The sequence below is a fragment of the Xiphias gladius genome, chromosome 21 (genome assembly GCF_016859285.1).
Source record: "Xiphias gladius isolate SHS-SW01 ecotype Sanya breed wild chromosome 21, ASM1685928v1, whole genome shotgun sequence".
Classification (NCBI taxonomy): Eukaryota; Metazoa; Chordata; class Actinopteri; order Istiophoriformes; family Xiphiidae; genus Xiphias; species Xiphias gladius.
In genome coordinates, this window is record NC_053420.1 from 19,325,968 (window position 1) to 19,340,352 (window position 14,385).

The 14,385-nt window shown below is 38.8% G+C and overlaps 1 protein-coding gene across 2 annotated transcripts; it reads right to left on the reverse strand.

The window, feature by feature from the left end:
• Window positions 1–1,568: 1,568 nt before the first annotated feature.
• Window positions 1,569–14,069, reverse strand: cdk4 (cyclin-dependent kinase 4). Of its 2 annotated transcripts, XM_040159834.1 has the most exons (9): window positions 13,815–14,069; window positions 11,301–11,376; window positions 6,742–6,976; window positions 6,516–6,651; window positions 6,090–6,257; window positions 5,148–5,257; window positions 3,777–3,827; window positions 3,540–3,675; window positions 1,569–2,519 (listed from the first exon to the last, which is right to left on the reverse strand). In XM_040159834.1, the coding sequence occupies exons 3-9, from the start codon at window positions 6,957–6,959 to the stop codon at window positions 2,418–2,420; spliced, it is 921 nt and encodes a 306-aa protein (XP_040015768.1). In that variant the 5' UTR covers window positions 6,960–6,976; window positions 11,301–11,376; window positions 13,815–14,069; the 3' UTR covers window positions 1,569–2,417. The 2 variants fall into 2 exon arrangements, with proteins under 2 accessions (XP_040015768.1, XP_040015767.1); XM_040159833.1 differs by lacking the exon at window positions 11,301–11,376.
• Between the last annotated feature and the right edge of the window lie 316 nt (window positions 14,070–14,385).

The window sequence follows — 14,385 nt, forward strand, 5'->3', positions numbered from 1 at the left end:
TCATAAAACACGTTTCTGTTCACTACACGATCTCTCTTTGGGGGGGTAACCCCTGTGCATGTATCCTCATCATAAACCTGGAAAATAATAAATAAAATCTGGAAAATAATTCAAAAATCAAGTTAATCAGCAAGTTTTTTGACACTCTTAATATTCAGGCTCCCTGATCATTTATAAATGAATTGAATGTGGACAAAGATTGGGCGCATGAAATATTTTACATGACACACTATGAATTTTAAATAAATACTGCAAACTTATTTGGGTCAAAAACACATAACAAATTGTGTTTTAAATCATTAGATGTGTAGCTCAACAGCATGGAGATCATTTTTGTGTCACGGATTTTTCTATAATTTACATTTTATATCAATTTGTAGAATTTTGTTCTTTTATCTCTACTTTTTTTAACTGAAATAGAGCCACCGTGGCCGATTTTTTTATTATGGAATAAGGCAAAACAAGCAAAACTGTTTCACCCTTAAGTGTGGCTTGGTGGATAATTTAGTTACATAAAGGAGTAGTTCAGCATTATTGGAAACATCCTTATTTGCTTTCCTGCTGCGAGTTAGATGAAACGACTGAGACCACGCTAATGTCTGTACAGACGTTTCGTTTACAGACATGAGAGTGGTAACGATCTTCTCATCTACTCTCAACAAAAAAACGAATAAGTGCATTTCCCAAAATGTCGCACTATTCCTTTAACTTACTTGCAGGCTTTAAGTACTTAAATTACAGTATGCTGTGTATGAATGTTTGCCAGACTAGGAAATAAGCTTGTGCAGTTTAATATGACACTTTTATATTGAAGAATACTGCACTTTTGTAGTAGTAGTTAATTCATCAGATCGTTCATCTCAATTGTGACCACAGTGAAAAACTGAAATACTTTAAAGGGGAATTCCACTGATTTTCCCGATCAAAATCTATTAACTCATCATGGAGAGTACAACTGTGAAAATAGTTGAATAAATCGGATGTCAAAGTTGTACAAATAGTTTCTGTGGGTCTGAAAGGCGCTTTATGAGGTTCAAGAAAAAAAAAAACCTTGTGACATCATCAGGGTTATCTCTGGTTGAGCTTGGGAACTGCACATTTTTAACAGAAACTCAGAGGTAAAAACTCAAAGATCTGGCCATTTACCAGGCAGAAAGAGTGTAACAAAAAGATGCTACCAAGTTGCGTTATGGGAATTGTAGGATCCAGTGTGTTTGGAGCTTGAACCACAGTAAATTTGGGACTGAGAATCAGAATATCTCGGCTTCTGCTGCATCAAGTCTTTTTTCAATTATCTGTTTCTTGTGAGTCCCTTAACGTTACAGTAGTGCAATACTAAATTGTTTGGGTGCCCCTTTGTGAAACAATTCACCCGCAAAAAACCAAAAAAGAGAATATCTCTCCCTGATTTTGACAGTCACATTCATTAACTGTTTACTTAGTCAATGTTAGAGGACAAACACTGTATAATGAGGCGACTAAGTCTTTTTAATTTTTGTTAGTATTCAATAGAGTTCATTGTGTTTATCACAAAATATTTCAGTCCATTTCAGTTTTCATAGAATCAGGTTTATTCATTTTAAATGGACTTCCATCTGTCTAATAATACACAAATGACATCTGAATTTGATTAAAACTGTTTTTTATTCATTTGTAGTTGCAGTGCTGGTTGATTTCAGATGGTTTTAGCAACGGGCAAAAAAAATGTTAAACATAAAATGAGGTCCAACCCTTCAGTCCTCCAGTAAGCAAAACAATTTCTTTTACTTTATATTTAGTATTTAAGAGCAATACCAGTATTTTTGCCATATATGTCTTTCTTGTGCGTTTTTGTTCTACTACTTCAGACTACTGTTGCTTTTCTTTATGATTTAAATACAGTTATGTTTAATAATTGTCATACAGATTGATTTCTTTCAGAAATACAGTAAAATCACGACTGGCTGTTCTAACCCTCTGAGCTGTCACTTCTGTCAGCCTTTGATCAGCCTGTAACAAGAAAAAAAAGACATCTCTGCTTCCTTCTGTCTACCACTGTACAAAGGTATCAAGAGCAACATTGGAGAAGAGATGACAGATGTTTCTGTGTACGAGTCCCTGTGTGTGTGACTGATACAGAAATCAAACATCAAAAACACTGGTACTGTCCTTGAAGACATGACATGTTAACATCATTAACTGTGACATTTACATGTTGGAAAGCATGCCAGTGATCCTTAAGTTCACTCCTCTTCATTTTTTATCCCATTTCTCAGGCTTTAATCCTTTTTTGATGCAGGAGTAACAAAATAATATCCCAAAGCATAACCCAGACATCATGAAAGGCAATGCACCGAATGAAATTGAAATCCCTTAGGGTTAGGCCAGGTCTTAACTTAGACACTGTTACCTCTCGCTGCATGTTTCACTGCAATACCTCAGCTTTTGGTCTGAGTCAATGTCTCCTCTTCCCGGAAATATGGATGTTCTAGTGCATTCAGGGCAGATATTCGTTTCAAGGGGTCAAAGGTCAACATGTTCTGTGGAAAAAACAATAGCAGGATGTTAGCGCTGTGTGACTTTCGAATTCCAGGTCTGAGAAATACCCTTATTCACTTTCTTGCCAAGACTTCAATGGGGTTGATACTGCTCTCATGTCTGTACAGTAAATATGAAGCTGGAGCGAGAAGCTGGTTAGCTTAGCTTAGCATAAAGACTGGAAACAGGGGGAAACAGGTAGCCTGGCTCTGTCCAGGAGAAACAAAATCCACTTAACAGCACCTTTTAAAGCTCACTAGTTAACATGTTGTATCTTATTTGTTTAATCCCAACAAAACAAATTAAAAGTTAAAAATGGCAATTCAGAGGTGTTTTGTGCCAGACTCACTCTTCTGTACCAGTTGCCAGGCAACCAGCAGAAACTCCAGGCAGTTCCTGGTTGGAATATAGCAAACTATTCCTTTAACAAGTACAGAGGAGATTCAAGAAATAAACGCAATGGATAGTCACAAAAAAATGAGCTAACAAAACTCCTCAGCTACATTTGGTCATTGAGATGTCGCCATTTTAATTTAGTTATTTCAATAAATTCTTGCCTGATATTGTCTTTCTATTCTTTTGCACTTATAAACCTATATTTTCTACATTATATGGAGAGGCAGAATTAAATATACCATCTACTTTAAAAGGTACTGTTAAGTCACTGGTTCATCCCAGAAAAAAAAACATTTACTGTACATTTCCTTTTTTAGGTCATTTGGTAAACTAAATACTAATCCATAAGAAAAGCTATGATTTTAGGTCTAACTTTCAATTTTATCATCACTATGTAAATGATGCAGAAATATTACTTTATATTATTTTATATTGCACCAGTGAAAATCTTGTGGCTTGTGTTGAGTATCACCAGACTATGAGCAAAGAAAATTCGTCTGGAGTCTGGGGTGACTTCTCTGTTACTGTCCGGATTCTAACTCCGTATGCAGCTGAATGTCAATCAGTTACCGGGCAGGGTGGACTATCACAATAACTATTAAATCAAATTCCAAATCATATCTTACCAGCAATAGTTTTGCCCCCTGCTCATTTATCTCTGGAACAAAGTCAGCGATTGGGTGAGGCATGAGAGGGGGGAAGTTTTTTCTTGAGAGTGTAACGTCAGTCGGCCACTCGTCCTCTGGTGGCAAGCCAATAACTCTGAAATTACATATTATTTTCGATCAAGCAGGTATAATACGCATCATCTACCAATACATCTCCAAGTCAGCTAAATGTGATGGAAAGTATTTGTTACTCACTCAAAAATTTTTCCAAGTTGGTCCACCTCTGATTCTCCACAGAACAACGGTCTAGGCAAACAAAGCAATTATGCTGAGGCATGAATTTCTTCACCAAAACTGACCGATGTCGTCATGCAATGTGTCATTTCTACCAGTAGATGTAGCTACTGTGTGTATCACTGAGCTGATCTGGAGGATGTTGCAAAAAGTCTAGTGAGTGTAAGCTTTCTGTCCGACATCACCGCAGGCAGCCCAATCGTAAAACACTCACTATTATGTACTGTCTCTAAATTCACTGATTATGACTTTTGCTTGCAGAAATTGCTTGTGCTTACACCAGTTAAGTGTTTCAGCATGCAAAAGGGACCTGAGCACGCCCCCCCCCAAGAAGCAACTAAATTACAAGTTTGAGGCCTAATCTGATAAGGAGTCCTATGTTTTTGTTTGTATGTAGGCTGTGCTTTCTTGGAGAGGGGTAAGACTGAAATAGACATTTTATTTCGCTGTAACATTATGTGTCTGGCAAAGCCCAGCTGTTTTTCACCAATTCACCTCCCGCCAGTCTGAGGCCAGGTTTCCCCTGAGCCATGGATGACCTCATAATGTGATCCATTTACAGATAAAACCTGAACCCTCCTGAACTGCTGGCAAACTCAGCAGAGCTGTGTCAGAGTTAAAAATCTGGACACTCACATTGCTAGTGTACCTAAGGAGAGACAAGCCCAGAGTTTTTTAGTTCGTCATAACACGGAAATGCTCATATTGAATGTATTTTTAGGCTGTGAATGTATTTCATTTGTTTTCACTCATGGCAACTAAAGCATTAACAACATTTTTGAGGTTATGTTTAGGCAATGCTAACAATGTAGTTAAGGTGAGGGAAAGATTGGGATCTTGACTAAATTTGAAAAAGTCAGTGCTGACTTAATGTACAACATGGGATAAGACTTTTGTCGATAATCTTTCCTTAACCTTAACCTAACTCTACCTTAAGGGTTTTAGTAACCTAAACTGAACAACGAATAAGAAGCTGGACATCCCGTAATCTAACTTGGTTAGACTTTCAAACTCTGGGTTTGGCTGAGGAGTTATATGAGAAACTAGAACTCACTTTGTATAGACAAACCTCCACCTTGTGAAGATACCTTCAGGATATGTAATCAAATCTTTAACTCTTTGACTCAGATCAACACCAATACCTAATGCACTGTTCGTTTGCCCAAAGCTTCCCTTGTCACCAAATTGCATCAAAATCTGTTCATGTTATCTTTTCAAACAATGACGCAGGCATACACAAAACACAGAGATTATAATCCCGTCGTAACAAAGCCACTAACATAAATACTTCGCGTCTGTCTTTTTTAGCCGGACGTTGCCCTGCTGACTCACTTGCGACGGAACATCTCAGCAAAGATGCAGCCGGTGCTCCAGATATCCACAGGTGTGGCATAACTGGACTGTAGCAGAACCTCAGGAGGGCGATACCACAGTGTCACCACCTGGGAGACACAAATATGAAGTCCATCAACACTAGTAAGACCAAATCATTTTTACATATATGTACGTAATAACATTCATAGGGAATGAATTAAGGCTAGACTGGTGGTGTTGCAGGCTTTGGCTTGTTAGTACATTTTTAGACTTCCTACCTTCCAGGTGGCCAGTTTTTTTAAATTAATTTTACTACAGTATGAATTTCAGGCTGTACTTTGTGTTTAATGCTAATTAGCAAATGTTAGCAAGCTAACAGGCTTAGCTAAGACTGTGAGCCTGGTAAACATTAGCTACCAGCTAAACATCAAAATGTTGTCACTGTGAACATATCAGTATGCTCACAGATTTGCTAGCATGGCTGTAGACTCTTAGTCATCTAGAAACGGATTCTGAAAAAAATAAATTCAAGGAAGCTCGATCCAAGATTTTACAGGAAGCTCCTGAAAAAAACATCACATTCATGCTATGTTGCCAGGAAACTGAACTAAAAAGACAAATAATAGGCTAACGTGGGCGTTGCAAAAAGTGTCCTGTGAAGTTGTTAGTGTCGTGTATTAACAAGGTTAATGTTTTGCAGAAGACTGTCCAATGTTGGACACTGAATGCACCGTCAATGAAGAATTTAGTTCAGCTTAGACAAAAAAGATCAGTATGACAGATGAGTTATTTCACCCAAATTTTCAGGTTGATTTTCTATTTTGAACTGAAATAAATGAAAACCAGCCTGAATGGTTAAAATCGAAATAAATTTAAAATGATGATTAAGGTATGTTTTGGAAAATGCTGTATACATGACAAAAAAACTACTGGTACTGCATGGTCCAGGTGCGTCCTTACCACAGGAGTGAGCGCCATGTGGCAGCTGTAGATCCTGGCTAGTCCGAAATCAGCCAGCTTCACCTGGCCCTGGCTAGTTACCAGAATATTCTCTGGTTTCAGGTCTCTGTGCATCACGCGGTTAGAGTGAAGGAAGGCAAGACCGCACAGCAACTGCCTCATCAAGTCCTAACACACACACACACACACACACACACACACACACACACACACACACACACACACACACACACACACACACACACACACACACACACACACACACACACACAGGCATATTTTAAATGAAGCTAAATATTTCAACAGATTTAAAATTTGAAATTGAACTTTTACGCCTGAATAACGACACACTCCATACTGTTTCTGTCTTGTGACTTATTTGACAAATTACGCAGTTTAGTTTGGATTCTTTAGATTGTTTCTCACTTTAATGCAGTCAGGAGATAATCCAGGAACTGGAGCTCTCTCAAGGTACGTTTTGAGGTCTTGGTCCACATGCTCAAAGACCAGAGTGACTTTAGTCTCCTGGTCCGACCTCTGGGTGGCACATACATCCATGAGCCTGGCACGTACAATAAAAACAGTGACTTCTGTGAGAGGTGTCTGCAGTGGTTTGTAGACCACACGGGCTGAAATACTAAAAAACACTTACCTGACTACATTTGGGTGGTCAAACTGTTCCAGCCTTCTCAACAGAGCCACCTCTCTGACTGTGGAGATCGGCAGGCCATTTTGGTCTGTCTGGACACGCACGCTCTTCAGAGCAACAAACTGCCCGCTCTCCGTGTCTCGGGCTTTATAAACTGTCCCGTAAGCGCCTCCTCCGATCTCTGCCACCGGCTCATACTGGATACTGGTGGCGTGGGCCATGGCCAATTTCAAACAGACTGAGAGACATACACAACACACAAATTAGATGCAGAAACTATGAATGCTTGTCATAAAAAGAATTAATAGATGATTAAAGACAAATCCATTGTGGTATTATCTGAATTCAGTCGCACCAGTGAGCAGCCTGGAGCTGTTCTACTGGAAATGAAACCATATCCTTACATCATACACATCACTATATGATAATATAACTCTATATGATGAATATGAATATAACACAGGCCCCCTCCCCACTACCTCTCTTCTTTGGTGTCACTCCCAGTGTCAACCAAAACGCCCCTCGACTCAACCCTACCAAGTCAACAGCTTTTGAATAAGTATAGAAAGTATAGTTGAAACAAAAAACTAGTTTTATCACAACAGATAATTGTAGAAGATTAAATTTTCTAGATTAAAAAAATCTACACATAAAAACATGCAACAAACCAATCTGGGATAAATGACTGCCTTTTATAATTAGATTGTTTATTGATGTTTTGTTTTTCATTTCTGTTATGTTTATCTTAGTTTCCTTTTTTTTGTGTGTTCCTTTTCTTAAATATTTCTTAATATTTGATTATGTTTGCATATTAAGCCCAAATACAATAGAGGTTTATTTTTCTAAAGGTCAAACATTACAGTAAGACTGAGTCTACAGCCATGCTAGCAGCTCTGTGACGCTGTATTAAGGCACAGAGGTGGCTTTGAACTAAATGTAACGTCGGCATTCTAACATGCTCACAATGACAATGCTAACATACTGTTGTTTAGCTGGTATATTTACCATTTTTGCTGTCTTAGTTTAGCATATCAGCATGCTATAATTTGCTAATTAGTACTGAAATCAAAGTACAGCAGAGACTGATGGGAATCTCATTAGTTTTGCAGGTATTTTGTTCATAAAAAATTTCATGGCAATACATCCAGGAGCAGTTGAGACTATCCACTAGAAAACACAAAAGTAAACCTCATAGCATCACTGGACGAAAAGTCAAGGGATCAACGAAGTCACTAGCGTTCGTCCTCTGGTGACCATAAAAAACTGACTACAAAACTTCATGGCAATCCATCTTGTAGAGATATTTCAGTTTAGACCAAAGTGGTGGACCAACAGTGCCACTCTGCTAGCGTGGTATATAAATATATATATATAACAGCATAACAGTATAATGAACTCTCCATGAACTCTCTGTACTGGATATCTCATATTTTTTGGGGCTCTGAGAAGCTAGTGGATCCTCAGCAAAAGAGAGAATTGTCCGCGTGCTCAGAGTAACAGCCCGAAGCCTGCCTCAGAAAGTGTCCACAGCAGACACTTTCACATTTGGACCTCATGAGGTCTGCACATGAAAATCTACCCTGCTCATGTTTTCGTCAGTTGCGTGAATTCCTCGAAATCAGCACTACCTTTTGTTTTATTCATTTAATTTTATTCAAGCTTTTGCAACCCAACAGCCTCAGCTTGTTAGTACAGCGTTGTCATTCCTGGAGTTCTTCAGTGACCCCTCAGATGCAGGATGCATGAGCGCGAGGAGAGGGAGAAGTGCAGGAGTGGGGAGGAGCGCTTCAGTTAGCCATCAATATGTCAAAGCAGCTTTCAACATACCGAGCAGTGAACCACTGTCCCTCATCTCTACAGAGGAGGACGACAGCTTTTTTCTGCTCAAGTTCAGTCTGTAAAACAACTGTAAACCAGTGCTTAGTGGTCAAAGTACTGCTGTATACAAGAGAGAGAAGCTGTACAGTTCAACAACCTGGTAGGTGTGCTACAACGCAGTTCTGGTTCTGTGACTAGGCCATTCTGGTTCTGTGCTAAATGTACAACATTTGCAGTTACAAAAATTGTTTCAGCTAATAGGAGTAGGTAATATGAATAAAATCCGCTATCACAGAATGTGCAGTTTTATTTAATTATATCAGTGCATATTGTGTTATTGTAAATTTTCTGAAAATACCACTGAAAAACATTTTATAGATAAAATATCTGGATGGGAATGACTAATCCGCTGAATTAAAAACCTTAAAAAAAGCTTCTTAGCTGGGCTCTAACTTTGTCTGTCTGCTGTTTGGTGCTAGGCTGCTAGCTTACAGAGGGTTTATCCGAGCTATTTTGCTGAAAAAAAGCCGACTGCTGTGGCTGAAAGTGACACTGATGAAGGCAGTAAGAACAAAAAACAGAGAAATTATGGCCAAGAAAACCAAAACAAGTTGGGCGATAATTTTCAGTGGGTTCATCACTACAAGAGACCCATTTCAAATTACTTGTAATAATTTAACCCATGGCCAATATAATATATGAGTTGGTGCAGCTTAAGTAAAATATGGAAGTGGAAAACAGTATATTTCAACCGTCCTGACACCAGAAGTCAGCTATGCTTGCAGCTACGGGCACATTTTTATGTCTGGTTGTGCTGGCCTCTACTAGACTGAAGCCTCATAAAAGCCCTACAGGTACTTTGGGTGCCAAGTGCTGAAATGTGTAACATATTTGTGGTCATATCCAAAGACAAATTTAACAGGGCTCTTTTGTATTCACCAAATGTTTTATAATCCATGCGCTGCAGGACAAAGTACCTGACCTTCTCAAACAAGTCAAATGACTAACTGAATGGGACACCATTTTAAAGCAAATACACTTGACATGGGACTTTTGGTATCCACTCGGCCAGCACAGGAACCACCTTCAACCACTCAGCCCGAACAGCTTTCTGACCCATTGCTCCTCACTTTTCTCTGACCTCTCCGCAAACTCAATCCATCCCCTCGGTCTCCTGCTAGGCATCATCTACCTCCTTCCTTCCCTTTGTTTAAGTCTCAGCTTGTCTAATCTGTCAAATCAGTTAGGTACACTTCCCCTGGACGAGGGGCAGCCTGCTCAGCCTGTTCCCTCACCTCCTCACCCCTCACCTCAATTTACATCATTTAATACACAGAGATATCATGATCCATGGGCGTTACCTGTCGAGTTTTTGTGTTTTTGTGGGTCTTATGGTATCTTAAATTTATGTTCATGTAAATGTCTTCCACCAACACGGTAACTTGGATACAGAATAGTGCACTCAAGAAAATGTATGTGACCAAAGGTTCGTTTCAAATCACTTCAAACAAAATTGCCAAACATTTGCTGGTTCCAGCTTCTTAAATGTGAGTCTTTGGTGCTTTATTTTTTTTATTTATGATAGTAAACTGAATATCTATGGGATTTGAACTGTTGGTTGGAGAAAATCTGAATATGTCACCTTGGGCTCTGGGAAAGTGGTCTTGGCATTTTTCACTACTTTTTGACATTTTTTAGACAGAACAATGAATCAATTAATCGACAAAATAATCTGCCGATTATTCAGTGAACAATTGTTAGCTGCAGACCTATATGCACCTTTAACTCTGCTTGAGCTAGAAAATGAGTCATAGTAATATTAATACAATAACAAACTGTCAATAGAAACATTTTTCAGCGCAGAAACACAATCCACTGAAAGCAAAACGCTTCAACAAGGAATTCATTCTCTTATGTTGCATACCTCTCATTTTTCAAGGACTCGTACTCCAAAATTTAACGCTGTGAATGACTGTCAAATTTTTTTGGTCGATAGCATGAGTCAGCATGTCTGCACTGTAATTTTGTATACATGATTTCTTCATGAGTCTGGAGTAAGAAAACAGATAAATGCAGAGTCACTGTTGAATGTGGCAATATGTCTGCCTTTCTGGGCTGATTGTTAAGATTCAGATGATTTGGTGAATCATATTTACAACCTTTTGGATCTACATGCAAATCTCACGAGAGCTGCGGTCAACCATTTGACCTACTAATGTTTCATGTGGGCAGATGATAAAGTAATATTTCAAACTTGACAAGTACATATGCATTATCCATATCTCAAGGTATTTAGTGAGGCGTTATTCTGTACTGCACTAAAACACTGGATCACATACTGGTGAAACTCAACATTACGTTAACTGGCATAGGGTTTCAACATGTTAGCCAAGGGTTTGAGATATATATATATACACATATAGTTTTATTTTATATACATCTCTCTCTCTATATATCTATATATATTATATATATATATATATATAATATATATATATATATATACATACATACACACACACACACAAACACATATACATACATACTTACATACATACACATATATATATATACATATATATATATATATACACACACACACACACACACACACACACACACACACATATACACATATATATATATATATATATATATATATATATGCTGCCAAACCACAATTACTGAAGTGGTTAATATAAGCTGTAGTTAATAGGATGTTGCATTACTCATGCTGAACACACCACATTTCTTCCTCTTATGCAAAGAAAGTTGAGTCACAGTGTCTGCGGACAAGAATCTGCCTGCATTCCTGTGTATCTGCAAGAGACACAAATTCCAAGAATATTCATGTGGGAACCCAGCTGTGAATTCGACTGCAAATAAAACTTTCTCTCTTCTCAAAATAACATAAAACCTGAGAAACATTTTTCATGCAACGCTGTTGAATGTCTTGCTTTTCAGAGGAGACTTTGCCTTTATGACACCTTCATTTAAAGCCTCCAGTTTCATTTCATTCAAAAATATCTGGGATTTCTGATTCTAAAGATGTGACACAACTACTTCTCAACACTTGTGACTTCACTGATTGTGCTTCATCCAGATACATCCACAAACATCTGGAGGCAACCAGTACACTTTAACTTTACTACTGCTATTAACTACATACACATTCCTCATAGAAAAAATATCTGACTCTATGTTTCTCTCATGCGATTTTGTTACAACCATGCAGGGATCTAAATTTATGAACTGTTATTTTAAATATGAAAAAAAGTTGTTTTATCATCATCACACATGGAGAACATGTATAGCAACCTGTATTTTCAAAAATGTGGCTCATTTACATCCATTTTCTAATGAAGTCATAAATAGGATGTTAACTAGTTATTTTTTTAATATTATAAATACAATAATACAAGTGTAGATTTCTTTAAATTCATAGTTCTAAAATATTTATATAGAACAAAATGTACAACAGTCTCACAATTTCCATGTAACAATAATTTTGAAAACTGAAAAGAGTTAATAACTAATATTAATCAAATTCATTTTTATATATTTTGTTTTATTTTAAAGGATAGTCTGAAACATTCTTTTCTTAGTTTGATAACAGTTTCCCAAAACTTTGCATGATGGTGCTGTAGACTATCGCACATATGTTTTGTATACTGTTTTGTATGCTAAAATATCATATTTAATAAACTGCGCTATTTTAAAAGCTGAGTAGTGATAATATCACAGTGCAGCACTAGATTTTCCTTCTTTAGGGCAGGCTCAGCTGATTATATATTACACATATTTTCCAGATGTTGAGTTTCCTATAAAAGTGTCACTGCAACTGATTTACCATCCACAGCTCATTGTGAGAGTGCAACATTCCTCTGCAGGTTGTGTGGCAACTTCTGTGGGAGGCAACACAGCCACAAAGTCAGACAAATACAGAAAATACTTGAGAAGGTGGGGGTGGGGTGTGTTTGTGTGTGGGGGAGGCTCAAACTGTTGAAAGTTACTTTATTTATTTATTTATTCCTTATAGAGCTCAAACAACACTGGATTTTTGAAAACAGATACATTTTAAATACATATTAACAGTTAACTTTTTACAATGTGAAATTCTAGTTATATGACATATTTTCTCCTTTTTTTTTTTTTTAACTTAAACGCATAACTTCCCTACATATGGTTACAATTATGACCCACAGTTGAAAAATAAAGTTGCCTTCTTTTTGTCTCTCACCAGCCAACACACGTGCCGATATACCAATATATCTGCGATAAGCCAATATATGCCAGAGATGTCGTCCAGACGGTTTATCTGTCCGGCTCTAATCTCTCCAGTGTCTTTGATTTCATAGCAGGGCAAAACAGAACAAAACAAGAATTTGACTGGAAATGAAGCTTTTCAGCTGGATTACAATAGTAGCCCGTTGAAAGACCTTCACTGTCTCAAAATGAATGATTATGGTTGTTGTGGTCTTCATGTCAAACGCCCTGCTGGTCCTACAGGAAGTGGTCAGGCTTTAAATGACTTGTCACCCTGAAAACATCCCCTCATTTCCTTTTCAGTGACAGAGCAGCTCACACCACCAGAGAGAGAGAGAGAGAGAGTGAGGGGGGGGGGCAGGTTTTGGCTCAACACCTGGAAGTGTCACTGACACTGAGGTCATTCACCTGCCAGCCTGTAAAAGCAGCTACTGATCCCCTGCAGAGCCTGTCAGTGTTTTGTTTTGGGTTTTTTTTCTTCCTTTTCGTATTTTATTTAATCGGACAGACGGAAGCTCACATCTCTCCTACACTTTTCATTCATTTATCCGCTCGATCAAGCCAAACGTAGCCGGGCACTGAAGGCCAGTGGGCGGAGGCGGGGAGAAGCAGGGCAGAGCAGGGCAGAGCAGGGCAGACGGAAAGCCCTCCGTCCCGACACGTGGTGCTCCTCCATAGCGCTCCCTTTGTTAATTAAACTGGCAACAAAGTGCCGCCACAACAGGCCACACGGACTTTCCCCCCTCACCTACGCGTTCACTGACGTGGCGGAGGGAAACAGTAACAAGTACGGACCGGAGCGGATGAGACGGATCACCGCCGGCAACTTGCTTTTCTTCCCCATCTAGCGCCGCATTACATAAACGTCCGCTGCCAAAGTGTCTCTCTCTCACACACACACACACACACACGCACGCACTCACTCGCTCACAAACACACGCACGAATCGCAATTAGTTTTCATGTAAACGACAGTTGTGGCGCCGGACTTACCTCGCCTGTTTTCTTCTCTGTGGCAGGTACTTCAGCTTTATGAGGAGGACATGCTCATTAATCTGCCACGTATAGCCGAACTCCTACAGAAGCGGCTCAGAAGTGGCAGGTCGGGTCCAGGGCCGAGGTCTACAGCCCGGCGGTGGGTCGGATGTGGAGAAGCCAATCAAGCGATATGATTTGGGCCTCCACTGTTGTTTTTTTTTTCTTCCTCCAGCCTGCACTCTTTTTGGGTTGTCGCTTCCTGTTGCTTCTAGCAACTCTTGGAGGAGGCGGAGCCAAAAATCTTGAGCAGCACATCATGTATGAAGAACTTAAAGCCCTGCTGTGGCATATTCACTTTCAAGGGGGCTTTGATCGCACAATCCTTGCTCCGTAGTGGGTATAATTTATATAGAGAGTGATGCTTTGGTCTCCGGATGCCTACGTATATCAAGCACACCTATTATTTCAGTGGTAACACTTTCCCCCTACTAGTCCCCCTATTAAGCATTTGTTAACAGTGCATAAGCATTAAGTAAAGGCTTTATGACACACTAAAAGGTATTTGTAAGAAGATAGTGTTTGAATA